The sequence below is a fragment of the Lemur catta genome, chromosome 10 (assembly GCF_020740605.2).
Source record: "Lemur catta isolate mLemCat1 chromosome 10, mLemCat1.pri, whole genome shotgun sequence".
NCBI lineage: Eukaryota > Metazoa > Chordata > Mammalia > Primates > Lemuridae > Lemur > Lemur catta.
In genome coordinates this window covers 88,139,380-88,158,131 of record NC_059137.1, presented here as the reverse complement: position 1 = coordinate 88,158,131, position 18,752 = coordinate 88,139,380, and the positions used below count along the sequence as shown (strand labels likewise).

General features: G+C 38.9%; 1 protein-coding gene across 1 annotated transcript; it reads left to right on the top strand.

Moving 5' to 3' along the window:
* Window positions 1-3,689: 3,689 nt before the first annotated feature.
* LOC123645730 (zinc finger protein 69 homolog) lies at window positions 3,690-17,456 on the top strand. The gene is made up of 3 exons (XM_045562157.1): window positions 3,690-4,046; window positions 16,646-16,772; window positions 17,236-17,456. Exons 1-3 carry the CDS (start codon window positions 3,690-3,692, stop codon window positions 17,454-17,456), a joined length of 705 nt encoding a protein of 234 aa, XP_045418113.1.
* Window positions 17,457-18,752: the final 1,296 nt, after the last annotated feature.

Sequence of the window (18,752 nt, the reverse complement as noted above, 5' to 3'; positions counted from 1 at the left end):
GAGACAAAAGGCCACACTCCTAGCAGCAGCACTTGGGAATCCCACACCCCTCTGAAATTGGGCCAACACCCAGAGAAGGGATCTCGGAGAAGGGGGACACTGAGACCAGACCGGTGCGTGCATTGCAAGGAAACCGGACACTGGAAGAATGAATGTCCCCATCCGAAAACTGGCCCCTGCTGAAACAGAAATCTCCCCAAGGCTTCAAGCTAGAGCCAAAAACCCAGGACCTCATCGGACTTGCAGGCACCAACTCAGAATAGGGCTGACCGGGTTCCTTCAACCTGGGTCCCCGGGAGCCCATGGTCATTATGAATGTGGAGGCCAGCCAGTGATTTCATGCTGGACATTGGGGCAGAGCACTCAGTGGTGACCACTCCAGTAGCCCCACTCACCAAGCAGGAGACAACCATAATAGGAGCCACTGGAGACCAGGTTGCTCCACCCTTCTGCCAAGCCCACACCTGCCAGATGGGAGGACATCAAGTAACACATGAATTCTTATGTCTCCCAGATTGCCTGGTTCATCTGCTGGGGCGGGATCTCCTACATAAGCTAGGAGCCCAGATCACCTTCCATCCTGAGGGCACAGCCAACCTCCCACTGCCGGCCCTGGGATCCCTCATAATGGGAATCATGGTCCCCAGAGAAATGGAACGGCGACTCCACAGTGATACCAAAAACCCCTACAAGTATGACTCCTTCAAACCACTAGGGGAAAAAAAATCCCCCAGAATTCAAACAAGACTTTCCAGCACTGTGGGCAGAGGACAACCCCCCTGGATTAGCACACCTGTGGGCACTAGTGATAGTAGAAATAAAACCGGGAGCCCAACTCGTGAGGAAGCAGCAATATCCCATCCCAAGGGATGCACGGGAGAGAATTCAACACCACCTGAACAAACTTCAACAGGAAGGCATCTTAATAGAGTGCCTGTCTTCCTGGAACACTCCTCTACTCCCCGTAAAGAAACCGGATGGGACCTACCAGCCGGTCCAGGACCTACAGATAATTAACGAGGCCACAGTGACTCTTCATCTGGTGGTGCCCAACCCTTATACCCTTCTAGGATTTATCCCAGGAGATGCTAAATGGTTCACTTGCCTGGACCTGAAGGATGCTTTCTTCTGCATACAAGTGGCACCAGTGAGCCAAATCCCACTTTTCCTTCGAATGGGAAGATCCAGGCACTGGGAGAAAGAAACAATTGACATGGACACGATTACCACAAGGCTTCAAGAACTCACCAGCGATATTCGGAGAAGCACTAGCAGCAGACCTAGCCTCATACCCAAGGGAAGAATTCCACTGCACCCTCCTGCAATATGTAGATGATCTCCTAGCGCGCCAGACCAAAGACAACTGCCTCCAGGCCTCTCAGGCCGTACTTCAACTGCTCACTGAGAAGGGATACAAAGTTTCTTGGAAAAAGGCCCAGATTTGCAGACAAGTAGTCAAGTACCTAGGATTTCATATCTCTGAAAGGTGGAGACAACTTGGACATGAGCAGAAACATATGATCTGCTTGACCCGGAGGCCCAGTAGTCAGAGAGAACTCTGAGAGTTTCTAGGAGCAATTGGATTCTGTTGCATTTGGATCCAGGGTTTTGCACATATGGCAAAGCCACTCTATGAAGTTGTATGGGGGCCAGAATCAAAAGACGTAGAATGGGGAGATGAGCAAGAGCACACCTTCAGAGACTTACAAACCCAATTACAACTAGCCCCAGCCCTAGGATTACCCAACCACACTAAGGACTTCAACTTGTTTGTTAATGAGCGGGACCAGGTGGCAGTGGGAGTCTGGACTCAAGCTGTTGGACCATGGCAAAGGCCTGTAGCATATCTGTCCAAGCAACTGGACACGGTGGCATCTGGATGGCCTTCATGCCTTCGTGCTATGGCGGCAATAGTACTCCTGATCAAGGAGGCTGACAAGTTCATCTTGGGTTGACATACCCATGTTCACATCCCGCATACTGTCATACAACTCATCAAAAATCTGGGACACTGCTGGCTCTCTAGCAGCCGACTGGCTCAGTACCAAGGGCTATTATGCAACAATCCGCAAGTAACCCTGGAGGCTGTGCTGACCCTAAATCCAATGACCCTCCTGCTCATAGACCCGGGACTCCCAGACCACGACTGCCTTGAAGTAGTGGAGGAAATATGTGCCAGCAGGCCAGGCCTCAAGGACAGTCCCTTGTCAAACTCTGAACTGGAACTCTTCACAGACGTTAGCAGCTATGTCCGGGACGGGAAATGAAGGGCAGGATATGCAGTTACAACAAAAGACAAGGTGATTATGGCAGGACCCCTACCAACGGGATGGTCCATGCAAAGGGCAGAACTGTGGGCCTTAATCCAAGCCCTAAAATATGCAAAAGACAAGAGGGCAAATATTTACACTGGCTCAAAATATGCCTGGAGCACCCTACATGTGCACAGGGCCATTTACAGGGAGAGAAGACTACTAACTACAGGGGGTAAGGAAATCAAAAACAGAGAAGAGATTCTCCAATTGTTAGAGGCTATATGGGAACCAAAAGAAATTGCCGTTATTCACTGCTGGGGACATCAGAAGGGAACAGACCCAATAGCCACTGGTAAAGATTTGGCTGACCAAACAGCAAAAGCCATAGCTGAACAGGAGCCCCCAGAGAATGGCTCCCGGGACACCAGCCAGATCCCGTTGGTACCTGAATGGCTGGAAAAGCCCAAGTACACTCCAGAAGAAGATAGTTGGGCAAAACAAGAAGGTGCCAGAAGGAATGAACTGGGGTGGTGGCACCTGTCAGACAGTCGGATCTTCATCTCCAGAAAACTAGCATATCCAATTACCTCCCAGTACCACCTTCTGTCCCACATGGGAAAGACAGTCCTAACTAATCTGCTCAACAAGTATTACTACATTGCCAGGCTCCTCTCTCTTGCTGCCAGGTCTGTGCCAAGAACAACGCAACCACGCGACCCAGACCTACCCCAGGCATCCAATACACGGGGACCTCCCCCGTTGAAGACGTAGAAATTGATTTTACAGAAGTAAAATCATGCAGGGGATTCAAGTACTTGCTGGTTATGCTGTGTGCCTTTTTAGGCTGGGTCGAAGCCATCCCCACATGAACTGAAAAAGCCAGAGAGGTAGTAAAAATCCTCCTAAAAGAGATCATCCTATGGTTTGGACTGCCGCTGTCATTCAGTAGTGACAGTGGGACCCAGAAAATACACTAAAGGTTCACCTACGTCGGAAACTCACCCAATCTACAACACCAAAGACTGCACCAGCCAAATGAACAAACTGGTTCTCAACATTACAACCGGACTCTTTGGACTTTTGGCCATACTCTTGGGCATCGTGACCCCTAAAGACTGGACAGTAGGGGGGAAAATAACTTTTACTGTATTATACTGGGCCATAGCAGGATTTTTCTTCTACTTGAGGTACTAACTCTGACCCCCGTAGTGGAGGGAGGGTCCACGCCCCCATGCTCAGCATGCCCCTCTTGAGTCAGGGGCCCTGCAGGGACCTTCTTTATCTCCCAAACTTACATGCCAGCAAAGTGCTACACTAGAGCTGCCCTGTGTACTTATGGGAACAAACTCTATTAGACCAGGCAGATCATTAGCCCATATATTTCCACCTGCCAGAACCCCAAAGGAAAGACTATGTGCTGGACTTACTATACCCATGCAGGAATCTCAGACGGACGGGGAGTGCAGGACCAAGCAAAAAGGAAACTTGACCAAAAGGTTAAAACTGACCGAATTGGTCAAGCTACCCCACCCCTATACAAACAACCCCGACCTCAGTGGAATTCGGAAACTTACAGAACTCCTTAAGACATCCCTATTAATTGCCAAATTCTTAAATATTACTCTACGGGCCCTGCCCAACTATACTTCCTGCTGGGTCTGCCTCCCATTGCAAAAACGAGTCTTCATAGGAGTCCCAGTGCCCACCCGGCGGAATGGAACTATCAAACACACGGCCCAACCTAATACCACTGCTAACACCACTGTCATTAAAGGGCCAGTAGCTAGCAATGTAAAGTTGGCCGTCCTCCCTGGACTAAACATAACATGTCTCTGGAGGAGGCCAGAAAATCTCTCAATAGGAGAGGTCCCTGGACAGATATGTACAAAAAATGACACCATGGTCGAAAGCAAAATAATCTGCCCCTCAAAAGGTGTGTTTTTCCTCTGTGGGGCTCAGGTGTATTCCTGCCTCCTGACAAAGTGGTCTGGTAGCTGTATACAAGTATTCCTCACACCTGATGTCTCTGATTTTACAGACAATGAATTAGAAGAGGCCCTGAGCCCGCACACAAACATTCGGTAGAAGCGGGCTCTCTTGGCTGGTCTCCCAATAGGAGGAGGAATTGCCGCCGGAATAGGAACCTGATTAAGTGGCCTAGGAACTTCATTAAACACATACTATGAATTATCACAGGAGTTAAATGAAGACATGGAGAGAGTAGCAGACTCCCTCCTATCTCTACAAGCCCAGATAGATTCAGTAGCTGCAGTGGCCTTACAAAACTGCGGGCCTTGGATCTCCTTACCGCAGAAAAGGGGAGAACTTGTGTCTTTCTGGGGGAAGAATGTTGTTATTATGTAAATCAATCAGAGATAGTAACCAAAAAAGTTAAAGAACTGAAAGAAAGAATAGAAAGGAGAAACCAAGATTTAAAACAGTCATGGGGTTTCAACCTCGGGCCATGGGCTACATGGTTGCTGCCACTGGCAGGACCCATCTTAATTATACTCCTCCTAATAACCTTAGGCCCCCCAATTTTTAACCTCATCACCAGGTTCATACAAAACACAGTTTCACAAACCACAGCCTGAATCACATTCTACAGGAATATCATAATGCCTTATAGAAAGAATTTTATAGTAAGCATCAAAGTGGGGAAATGATAGAGAAATGGAAAATTCCATTAGACGAAACCCCTCCCCTTGGGCAACCCCCCTTGTAACCGCTAAACTGCTGCCGCTCTTGCCTCTGTAAACTGCTTGTAGCAACTTCCTGCTATGACAAGCTAGAACAGAAAGAAATTCTATAGAAACTCTATACCAGGATCTAAGATTGTTCAAGAACCTGCCCCCGCTAAAAATAACCACATTGTACCTGTGCCCCACTCCCTCCCTAAACGAAATGTATAAAAGACTACTACACTCTTTGTTAGGGGCTCAGAATTTGGTGGCGAGGCCCCTCTGAGCCCGCTGGCATAATAAACCTGCTCTTCTGCACCTTTAAGTGCCACTCGGTTTGTTCTCGGTCAGCTCTGCTGTAACATTATCAGAATGTTATGGAGAGTTGTGTGTCTCTCAATTGTCAAATCTGTTATGCTTTCAGAGAAAATGTGCATGTAGCATATACAATTCAGGATATTTCCCCAGGTAACAGGGGACTTTTTTCTTCTGTATGTTGCACTTTACCCTGTACGTTAATGGAGAAACATTCTTGCCAAACATGGAACATTGGCTTACATTTTCTGTCCTTACTCTGCCCCTTCACGTGGGATCTGTAGCTGGCCCTGAACTGTATCCTGTCTGTGGCCAGCATCACTCAATGTGTATATAGTTTTTGTTTTAGCTATTTACTCATGCAATATTGATGAAAAGATACAAGCATCTAAGAGGCTAGCTTTTTAACATGAAGCTTCTATATCTGGAAGAGTGGCTGGCACTCAAAAACTACTCATTGCATAAAGGGGACCACATCTTCAGTTATTCTGAATGAAATAAAGAACAAAGGGGTTTGTTTTGTTGTATGTTATTTGAGACACAGAAGTTACACATTTTATGATTTTTAAAATTGCATTGCCAGGTACTTTGTTATGCATCGTATCTGAATTATCTGAATTATGGAGAAAAATCTTACCTATATATACAATATGACATTTCGATAACAATTAGGCATTTCTCCTAAGGACTTTTGCTTGAGAGGAGAAATTGTAATATGCATTACAGTTGTAATATAGAAGGGGGGCTGGTAGGCACAGGATGTTAGCTAATAAGAAGTTAGCACCCCTTTGTTGAATCTTAAAATCTTCTTGAATGTCTGATGTGTGCAGGAGACATTGATGATAGAAACTATGATACCTTCAGCAAAATCCCCATTCTTATAAGACTCCTGATTTATTTAGGAGTTCACTTATCATTGGAATATAAAGTTTTTGAAGTTTTAAAATTGAGATATAATTCACATGCCATAAAATCCATCCTTTTAAAATGTACAATTGAGTGGATTTTAGTATATTAACAAAGTTGTGCAACCTTCACCACCATAACGTTTTCATCACTCCTAAAAGAAACCCTGTACCCGTAAGAGTTATTCCTCATTCTCTCCTCCCCAGCCCCTGGCAGCCACTGAACTACTTTGTGTTCTATGGATTTACCTGTTCTGGATATTTGATATAAACAGAATCATGCCATTTTCAAGAAACCAAACGTGTCATAAAAAATATCATAGTGCAGAAAATCCAGGGCTCTGTCTTTCCTTAAAAGCAACTAGTGAGCTGGTGAAAAATGTCAGAATCAACTTTTGTAGAATTCTGAATTCTAGTCAAAACTGGAAGAGAGTACTGGGGCATTTTAAGCTCCCGAGCTACCAGTAAATTGCCTGTCTCCCAGCTGTTCATGAGGAAGCCCAGGAATAAGGACTTTAAATCAACTTTCTTAATAAGTACAGGAGTTAAGGAAACTATAGATGTGGAACTAAAGGAAACCAGGTTAATAATGTTTCAACAATTAGAGAATATCAATAAAGAAAAATTATAAAGGATCAATGTAGAAATTTTAGAGCTGCAAAATACAATAAGTGAAGTGAAAAATTCACTAGAAGAGTTCAACGGCATATTTGAGTAGGCATTATAGTGAACTTGAAAATAGTTCAATTGAGATTATCCATTTTGAAGAGCAGAAAAAGAATAATGAAAAATGAACAGAACCTGAGGGAGACCTGTGGGAGACCATCAGGTGTAGTAACATGCACATAATGGGAATTGCAGAGGGAAAACATAAGGAATACTTGAAGAAGTAATATCTAGAAACTCCTCAGATTTGATGAAAGACATAAATGTATACATCCAAGAAGTTCAACAAACTCCAAACAGGATAAACATAAAAAGATTCACACAAAGACATATTATAGTCAGATATTCAAAACCCAAAGATGGAATTTGAAAGCAGCAAATGATCACTGATGCATTCATTACCTAGAAGCAATCCATAATAAGATTAACAGCTGATTTCTCATCAGAAACCATGGAAGCCACATCAGTGAAATAACAGTTAAGATGCTACCCTGAAAGAGAAAGCTGTCAACTAACAATTTTGTAACAGGCAAAACTATCCTTCAAGAATGAAGGCAAAATTTGGACATTTCTAGATAAACAAAAGCTGAGGAAGTTTATTAACAGATTTGCCCTACAAAAAATACTTCAGGCTGAAATGAAAGGATGCTAGACAGAAACTCTAAAACATAAGAAAAAAAGAACACTAGTAAAGGTAATTTCGTAGGTAAAAATTAAAGAGCCAGTATTATTGTTCTTTTTGGTTTATAACTTTTTCTTTTCCTATATCATTTAAGACAAGCAGATGAAAAATTATAAATTTATGTGACAATTACAATGTAAAGGGGGAGGGTTAGAAATATATAGGAGCAGAATGTTTGTATGCTATTGAAACTAAGTTGGTATTATAGCTAAATGGCAAAAGTAAATCTTTCCTGATCAGCAATTACATTAAACATTAAATGTGAATGGATTAAACTCCTCAAATCATAGGTATAGATTGGTAGGCAGACTGGATTAAAAATAAAACTAAGAATCATGTATACACTACCTACAAGAGACTCACTTTAGATAACAGGAAGCAGAGAAAGGTTGAAAGTAAAAGGATGGAAAAATATTTCATGCAAATAATAACCAAATGAGCTGTGGTGGCTATGTCATTGTGAGACAAATAGACTTTAAATCACAAAAAGTTACAAGAGATCATTAGGATATCATCATATATTGATAAAATATTCACTATAGAAAAAAGATATAACTGTTATAAACATACAGGCCTAACAATATAGCTTCAAAATATATGAAGTAAAAATTGACATAATTGAAGAGAATAATAGTTCTACAATAATGGTTGGAGACTTTAATACTTCACCTTCAATAATAGTAGAACGACCAGACAAGAGATCAGTAAGGAAATATAAGACTTTAGCTACACTATAAACCAATTGTGCTTAAGCGATATACAGACAGTCCCTGACTTAATGATAGTTTGGCTTGCAGATTTTCAACTTAATGAGTTTATTGGGATTTAACCCCATTGTAAGTCAAGGAGCATTTATACGCAGAACACTCCACCCAACAACAGAGTGCACATTTTACTAAAATGAACATGGAACATTCTCTAGGATGGATCAAATGTTAGGCCACAAAATAAGTTTTAATAAATTTGAAATTATTGAAGTCATACAAAGTACCTTTGTGATCACAATGGACAGAAACCTGAAATGAATAATAACAGGAGGAAAACTGGAAAATTAGTAAATATGTGGAAATTAAAAAACACAGTCTTAATGAATGGATCAAAGAGAAAATCAAGGAAAGTAGAATATACCTTGAGATGAACGGAAATAAAATCACAGCACACCAAAACTTATAGACTATAGCAAAAACAGTTCTAAGGAGGAAATTTATAGTTGTATTTGCATATTATAAAAGTAAGAAAGATTTCAAATCAATAACCTATTTGTAATACTATGGAACTAGAAAAAGAAGAGCAAGCTAAACTGAAGCGAGCAGAAGGAAGGAAATAATAGTAAAGTTTAGAGCAAAGATACATAAGGGAGAATAGATGAGCAACAGAAAAAAAATCAGTGAAACTGACAGTTGGTTACTTGAAAAGATCGATAAAATTGATAAACCTTTAGCTAGATTGACTAACCAAAAAAAGAAAACTCAAACTACTAAACTCAGAAATTACATTGGAGACATTACTGTCAATTTAAAGACATAAAAAGGACTATAAGGGAATGCTATGAATAAATGTATGCCAATAAATTTGTTAACCAAAGTAAAATGGACACATTTCTGAAAATATACAATCTATCAGAATTGACTCAGGAAGAAAAAATTCTGAATAGAGCTATAAATATTAAGAATATTGAATCTGTAATAAAAATCCAGGAAAGAAAGGCCCATGACCAGATAGCATCCTTGCTAATTCTACCAAACATTTAAAGAAGAGTTAACACAAATCTTTCTCAGACTCTGCTAAAATGTGGAAGAGGGAAATTTTCTAACTCATTCTATGAGGGTAACATTAGCCTGGTACCACAAAGACACTATAAGAAAAGAAAACTACAGGCCAGTACATAGATACTGGATACATTATGGATATAGATGTAACATTCCTAATCAAAATACTCCCAAATTAAAATTCAGCACAGCATTAAAAGTACTATATATCATGACTAAGTGGTATTTACTGCCAGAATGCAAGGCTAGTTCAACATATTAAAATCAATAATGTAATATACCACATTAATGTAATGTACCACATTAATGTAATGAAGTATAAAACCCACACGATCATCTCCTTTGATGTAGTAAAAGCATGACAAAATTGAACATCCTTTCATGATAAAAACACTCACTAAACTAGGTATAGAAGGAAACTCCCTCAACATAGTAAGAGCCATGTATGAAAAATCTACAGCTAACATCATTCATACTGGTGAAAGACTAAACACCCTTCCCCTAAAAAGAGGAACAACATAAGGATGCTAACTTTCACAATTGCTATTCAATATAGTATTGACAGTTCTAGCCAGAGTAATTAGGCAATAAAAAGAAAAGGCATCCAATTAGTTAGGGAGAAGTAAAATTATTTCTTCACTGAAGACATGAGCTCATATCTATAAAACCCTGGAATCCTGCTATGATGTGAATGTGTCCCCCAAAATTCATGTGTTGAAACTTAATCACCAATGTGATAGTGTTAAGAAGTGGGCCTTCAGAAAGTGGTTAAGTCATGATGGTTCTACCATGGGATTAGTGACCTTATAAAAAGGTAGAGGGAACTAGCTCGGTTCTTTTCCCTTCCATTTTTTTCTGCCTTGTGAGGACAGAGCAACAAGGTTCCATACTGGAAGTAGAGACTGGGCCCCTAACCAGACACTGAACTTGCTGGCATCTTGATCTTGGACTTCCAGCCTCCAGAATTGTAAAAAATAAATTTCTGTTCTTCATAAATTATCCAATCTCAGCTATTTTGTTAAAGCATCATGAATGGACTAAGACATCCAACAAAAAAAATTGTTAGAGCTAATGAATTTAGCAAAGTTGCAGAATACAAAATAAATACACAAAAATCAGTTAAATTTCTGTACATTTCCAATGAACTGTCTGAAAAGGAAATTTTAAAAATTCTATTTATAATATCAAAAAGAATAAAATACTTATCAATGAGTTTAATCAAGGAGGCAAAAGACTTGTTCATGGAAGACTATAAAACATTGTTGAAACAAATTACAGGAGACCTAAATAAGTGGGAAGACCTCCTATGCTCATGAATTGGAAAATTTAATTTTGTTAAGATGACAATACTACCCAAAGTGATCTATAGATTTAATTTAATCCACATAAAATCCCAGTAGTTTTTTTTCTGTTTTTTAGAAAAGCCTGTCTTAGAATTTATGTGGAATCCTGAATAGCCAAACAATCTTGAAAAAGAGAAACAAAGTTGGAGCACTCACATGCTGCCTGATTTTAATGCATACTACCAAGCTATAATAATCAAAACATCAACATCAGTGTCATACTGGCATAAAGATAGATGTATAGGTCAATGGAACAGAATTGAGAGTCCAGAAAAAACCCTCATGTATATGGGCAATTTATTTTTGACAAGGGTGCCAAGATCATTCAACCAAAAAAAGACAGTCTATACAAATAATATTTATTTGGACAACTAAATATCCACAGCCAGAAGAAAACATTTGAGATAAATGCAAAAATCAGCCTCAGCCAAGTAGAAAGTATAAAGAATAAGTATAAGGAGGTTTTAAAACTGAAATAAAAAGCTCAGTGGATGGGCCTACCAGCATATTAGAGGTAACAAAGAAATGAGTGGACTAGAAGATAGAACAATAGAAATTACTCAATCTGAATAACAGTGAGAAAATATACTGGCAAAGAGATGAACAGAGCCTCAAGAATTGTGGGAGTTTAACAGAAGGTCTAATATTTTTGTTATTGGAGTTTGGAAGGAGAAATGAAGATGGACAGGGCTGAAAAGTACTTGAAAACTCTCCAAATTTGGCAAGAGACAAAAATCTACAGATGTAAAAAGCCAAGCAAATCTCAAACATGATAAATCCAAAAAATCCATTCCAGAACACATTATTAATATAATAAAATTTCTGAAAGCTGAAGATGAAAAAAACATCTTGAAAGCAGCCAGAGAAAAATTACATGTTACTTACAGGGGAAAAACGATTAGAATTCCAGTAGATTTCTTGTCAGAAACTATGGAAGTTAGATACAAGTGGTGCAATGTTTTTCAATGCTGAGAAAAAAAAAAAAACCCAAATCCCATACCAAGGAAAAATCTTTCAGGAATGAAAGGGGAAATCGGGACGTTATCAGACGAAGGAAAACTAAGAGAACTTGTCTCCATCAGACCTACCCTAAACAAAAAGAGAGCAATAAGAGAGGGAACTTTGGAACATCTGTGTGCAGTAAAGAGATAACATAGTAGGTCTGATAACTGCTATCCTTAGAAAGTCCTGCTTGAAAGATTATCTTTTAGCTGGCATCTGGGATCTTGGTTTTGGCAGGGTTCCTATCATTCCCAGAACTGTTAAGTATAGCTTATTGTGCCTAAACTGTGTAAATGATGTGGTTTATGCAAAACACCTGCTTTCCTTCTGAGATCTGGAATTTTAGTATATGCTAGACAGAAGATACCTGTGTGACTAGGCCCCACTAAAGACTTTGGGTAATGACCTTGTCTAGTAGACAACATTGAACACGTCTCGAGTCATTGCTGAAGGAAAGTAAGTGGATCATGTGTGACTTCGGTGGGAAAGGATTCTTGGAATTTTGTGTCTGGTTTCCTCCAGATTTTGTCACTTGTACCATTTCCTTTTGCTGATTTTGCTTCGCATCCTTTCACTGTACTAATACAAGCCATGACTATAATTATATGATGAGGTTTATGAGTCCTTCTAGTGAATCATCAAGCCTGAGGATGGTCTTGGGGACCCCTGACACAATCAAGAAGAAAAAAAGTGGTAAGGAAACATAGGTAAACGTATAATAGGCATTCCTATTATACATGAATTTTTTAAACTTTTTGATGGTTGAAGCAAAAATTATTGTGCTGTCTGATGTGATTTTAAATGTATATAGAGGAACTATTTAAGAAAATTACATTATAAACAGAAAGGGCAAGGGGATGTAATGGGAGGTAAGATTTTGTATAATAATTCAAACTAGTAAAATAATGATACCAGTAGATTGGGATAAGCTATATATATGTAACATAGCACCTAGAACAACTACTAAGAAAAGTTATACAATGAGATACACTAAGAAACACTATAGATAAATCAAAATAGAAGTCTAAAGAAGTTCAGGTAACCCAGAAGAAACCGGTAACAAGAAATAGGCAAAAAGCTGAGAGAACAAATAAAATTTAAATGGAAGATGTAAGCCTTAACATTAATACTTACATTAAATTTACATGGTCTAAATATACCAACTAAAAAAGAGAGACTGGTGAATTTAAAATAACCTGACTCAACTATATTCTGTCTACAAGAAACTCACTTCAACTATTACAGTGGAGGTAGTTTAAAAGTTAAAGAATAAAAAAGATAAATTATGCAAACATTAAACAAAAGCAAGAGTAGCTCTTGCTTAATGTTAGGCAAAGTAGACTTCAAAGCAAAGAAAATTAACATTCAGAAGGATATTGTATAATGATAGAAGGGTCAATTCACCAGGCAAAATAGTAATACTTACTCTGTATGTGTCAAATAACAAAGCCTTTATACTGGGAAGTTCTGTTAGATCTAAAAAAAATTTTTTTTAAATAAAAAATTTTAAAAAAGTAAAATGAAAAAAATATTCAAAATAATGTGAAGCAAAAATCAAAAGAGACATAGACAAATCTACAATTAGTTGGAGACTTCAACACCCTTCTTTCCATGATTGATAGAACAAATAGACCAAAAATCAGTAAGAACTCATCAATGCCATCAACTAACAGGATCTAATAAACATTTATTAAAAATTCCACCTAACAAAAGCAGAATACATATTCTTTTCAAGTACACATGGAAACATACCCAGATAGACATATCCTGGGTCATAAAACCACATGAAACATAAAAATTTGTTTATCTTAAATTTTTTTTGAATTTAAATCATACAGAGTTGTTCTCTAATCACAATGGAATCAAACCAATTAGAAAGATAACAGGAAAATTTCTAAACACTTGGAAAATAAACATGTACTTATTAATAAGTGGGAAAGGAAGTCTTCAGGGAAATAAAACCATGCATGAAAGTGAATGAAGATTTTAACACAATATTTCAAAACACATGAGGTTGAGTTAAAGCAGTGCTGAGAAGGAAACTTACAGCACTATAATGTATACATTAGAAAAGAGGAAAAGTCTCAAGTCAGCAATCAAAGAACCTAGAAAAAGAAGAGCAAAATAACTCTACGCAAATAATATTGATAAAGGCAGAAATCAATGCAATTGAAAAAATCAATGAAACAAAGAGCTGTTCTTTGAAAACATTAATAAAATCAACAAACCTCTAGCAATACTAAGAAAAAGACTACATACAAATTACAGTATCAGGAATGAAACAAGGTGTATTACTACGTATTCTGCAACCATCAAAAGGATACTAAGGGAATATTATGAACAACTCTACACCCATAAATTTGACAACTTAGATGAAATGGACTGACCTTGAAATACACATACTATTGTAACTTACCCAATATGAAATAAATTATTTGAATAGGTCTTTAACTATTAAGGAAGTCTAATTTGTAATTTAAAACACTTCCACAAAGGAAATATATTAATATAAGTCCAGATAATTTTACTATGGAATTCTGCTAAATGTCTAAAGACTTTAAACCAAAGGCTATACAGTTTCTTCTAGAATATAGGAAAGAAAGGGACACTTTTCAGTTTACTCTATGGAGCAAGTGTACACTGATACCAAATCAAACAAGAACAATCTGAAAAAAGAAAACTACAGGTCAACATCCCATATGAGTATACACATGAAAATCCTTAACAAAAATTAGCAAATATTTTAGCAATGTATAAAAAAATAGTAACACAAGTGGGGCTTATTCCAGGGATGCAAGGCTAGTTCCATATCTGAAAATCAGTCAGTGTAATAATCCACCATATTAATAGGCTAAAGAAGGAAAATCACAATTGTATCAGTTGAAACAGCAAAAGAATTTGATAGAATTCAACAACCATTTGTAAACAAAGCAAAATAAACTCCCAGGACAGCAGGAACAGAGGAGAACCTTCTCTATAAAAATCTATAGCTAATATTATTCATTTTTTTTATTGTGGTAATATATGTATAACATTATTTTTAAGTGTACAATTCAGTGACATTAAGTTCATTCACTTTGTTGTACAACCATCACTACTGTCATTTCCAGAACTTCTTCATTATCCCAAGTAGAAACTATATCCATTAGACAGTGATTCCCCAGTCCCCTTTTCCACCAGCCACTGGTAACCTCTATTTTACTTTCTTTTTTTTGTTTTTTTTGTTTTTTTAGAGACAGGGTCTCACTCTGCTACCCAGGCTGCGGTGCATGGGCATGATCATAGCTCATTGCAGCCTCAAATTCCTGGGCTTAAGCAATCCTCCTGCCTCAGCCTCCCCAAGTAGCTGAGACTGCAGGCATGCACCACCATGACTGGCAAAATTTTAAATTTTTTTGTGGAGATGGGGTCTCGCTATGTTGCCCAGGCTGGTCTCAACCCCCTAGCCTCTAGCAATCCTCCCACCTCAGCCTCCCAAAGTTCTGAGATTATAGTTGTTAGCCACTGTGCTGGCCCCTCTATTTTACTTTCTGTCTGTATATATTTGTTTATTCTGGGTACCTTACATAAGTGAAATCATACAGTATTTGTCCTTTTGTGACTGGCTTATTTCAGTTGGCACAATATTTTCAAGGATTATCTCTTGAAAACATACCAGAATTTCCCTCCTTTTTAAGGCTGAAAAAATACTGCATTGTATATACATATATATCACATTTTCTTTATCCTTGCATCAGTTGATGGATACCTGGGTATTTCCAGCTATTGTGAACAGTGCTGTTAATGAACATTGGACATGTATCTGTTTGAGTCCCTGCTTTCAATTCTTTGGGGTATATACCTACGAGTGCAATTGTTAGATCATATGGTAATTGTATCTAACTTTTTGAGGAACCACCAAACTATTTCCCATAGTAACTGCCCCATTTTACATTATGACTGGCAATGTAAAAAATTACAGTTTCTTCACACCCCACAAAAACTTGTTTTTCTTATTTTGGTAACAGCTGTCCTAATGTTTGTGGAATATTATTCCTAACAGTGAAAGACTGAATATTTTCCTTCTAAGGTTGGGAACAAGCCAAGGATGTCTGCTTTCACCACTCTCATTCAACATAATGCTAGAAGTTCTAACTATAGCAATAAGACAAGAAAAGGAAATAAAAAGCATGCAAATAATTAACAAAGAAATAAGACTGTCCTTGTTTGCAAAGGACATGAATGTCTATCTAGAAAAGCTCAAGGAACCTAGGGAAAAAAACTGTTAGAGTTAATAAGTAGGTTCAGCCAGGTCGCAGGACGCAAGATAAACATGTAAACAATTGTATCCTATAGCAGTGAACATATAGTCTCTGAGATTAAAATATAATACCATTAAAAATTACTAAAAAAGCTGAAGAAATTCTTAGGTGTAAATCTAACAAAATGTGTAGGATCTGTATCCTGAAAACCAAGAAATATTAATGAAAGAAATCATAGGATATCTAAATAAATGGAGAGGCATGCTGTATTAATGGGTTTGAAGATTCAGCATAGTAAAGATGTCAGTTCTCACCAAATTGATATACAGGTTTAATGGAAATCCTATCAAAATACCAGCAAGGTTTTTTTTGGTATAGACAAGATTATTATAAAATTTGTATAAAAAGGCATAGACATAAACTATTTTAGAATCACTAAATCAGCTTTTAAAATGAAGAATAAAGAGGGAGGAATCAGTTTACCTTATTTCATGTCTTACTATATAGCTGCAGTAATCAAACCTGTGTGTTTTTTGACAACATCATAGACATAGATCAGTAGAACAGAATAGAGAACCGAGAAATAGACCCTGCATAAACGTATGAAAGGATTAATAGTTGTGAACATATAGAATCGGGGTTCAGGTTAAAAGCAGGATCTGTAAATCTCACCTGGGTGCTCTAGGACTACCTTCTTGCTGCCTTGGCCACAGTTAGTGGCTTAAGTTAAGTTGATTAGTGGGCATGGCTGGCTCTTGAGTGAGCAGGGATGTGTTTGTATTACAGGCATTAATGGCCTTCCGGGATGTGGCTGTGGCCTTCACCCAGAAGGAGTGGAAGCTATTGAGTCCTGCTCAGAGGAACCTGTACAGGGAGGTGATGCTAGAGAACTACAGCCACCTGGTTTCGCTGGGTAAGGCTGGCCTGCTTTTGGTCTTAGACTCTGCCTGCGGGCATCTTAACCTTTTATGTAACAGCTGCCGTGCTTCTGATGGAGAAAGAAAAAGTTCTTTCCCTATCCTCCAGAGAATGTCTGGATTTTATGTGTGCATGCGTAGTGTGTGTGTGTGTGTGTGGTATCCAACACTGCATTTCTAGCACTCTTCTTCTAGGCTGGGCCCTTCCTCTAAAGTTATCTTGCTTCAAATGGGGGAATATTATTTACTGAAGCATAGAGTACAATCAGTGTACTGTCTTTAGAGCCAGGGGTTCCTCCCTTATCATCCTTCCTCAGCATTCAGACATCCTCTACCTCACCTACTGTGCTCCCCTACCACCTTCTAGGTTGACTGCATTCCCTCGGTTGGCCCTGAGTTCTGTGACAGCCTCTGAAACCACTAACCCAAGGTCACCTTGGTTTTTTTTCCTGTGAGTAGGAATTGCATTTTCCAAACCAAAACTCATCATACAACTGGAGCAAGGGGACGAGCCCTGGCGAGAGGAGAATGAATGTCTTCTGGACCTTTGTCCAGGTGAGTGGGAAGCCCTGGGCAGAGGAGGGTGCAGGGCACTGAGAAGCTCAGCAGTTAAGGAAGGAAGGGCGGACTCGGAGGTGCTTGGAGGAAGCTCTTTTCCAGGCCTCCCAAGCCACTGGTAAAGGCTGTGTGGTGCTGCCTTCCTTCCATGCCACACACGTCCCTACGAGGGCGCGTGCCTGGCCTGCCCCCTCTCCTCCCTCAGGGAGCCTCACTCCTCCCACTGGGGTTCCCTTCTCGAGCACATCTAGCGTTTCCCTGTTCTTTGGCTCTGTCGTCAGCCTGATCTTCAAAATGGCACCTGCCCTTTAGGACTAAGCCTCCTGCCCTTGCCAGGTACTTTCCAGTTTCTGTTCTTCACCTGATAACTTTTCTTGTGCCTCAGTTCTATCCCATAAATTCCAGTAACATTGTTTCTTTTATGATGGATTATTTAAGATTACAGCAAAGTATGAAGAATTGTACAATGAGTAGTGTTGTAGCAGCCCTACAGCCTAAGAGCACTTTAGAAAATCAGGTGACAGCCGTGTACTTTACCTGTTTGTGTCCTGCTCCTTCACTTCCGGTTTCCAAGCTAGCATTCCATGACAGCCTTTATCCTTCTGTTCCATCCCGTGGGTTCTTCCATCATATAAATCACTGTGTTGCATGTTCATAAACTTCTCTGCAACATGTTTCCGATTGTTGGCTATTAAACAATGTCGCTGTATATTTTTGTATACCTCCTTGGGAACATGTGCAGGAGTTTCTCATAAAATACATACCTGGGAGTGGGGTGGCTGGTTCCCAGGCAGGCAGAGCCTCAACTTGTTTAAATTATGCCAAATTGTGTTTTGAAGCAGTTACGCCAGTGTATGCTCCCAGCAGCAGTACATGAGACTTCTTGTTCACGTCCTCACCAACATTTGGTTTTGTCAGACTTCATTTTTTGCTCTATTTGGCATGAGGTAAAAGAAATGTCCAGGGGACTTTAAGTTGCTTACCAGTGAGCATGAGCATCTTTTCATGTTGCTCGGCCCTTGGTATTTCCGCTCCTGTGATTCGACTGTTCAGGGTGTTTGCCTACTTTTCAGGAGGGCTGTTTCTTTTTATTATTGGTTTGTAGAAATTCCATATAAGTTCTGGAAACATTTAGGTCTTTAATCCAACTGGAATTAATTTTACATGAACTTGTAAGATAAGGATAAATTCTTGCCTGATTTATGTTTTTAAATTTATTTTCAGTGTTCTGGCATTTTTATTTTTGTTTTATTATTTTTTGCTTCTAAATGTAACTATACAGTTGTTATAGTTTATAGCAAACTGAGTGCTTTTGTGTTTTTTAGAAATAATTTTATTATATAAGTTATAATATAAAAATGTTATTAAAGTATAAGGCATTAAGGTATAATAAGGGATATTAATAGGTATCTTTTTAA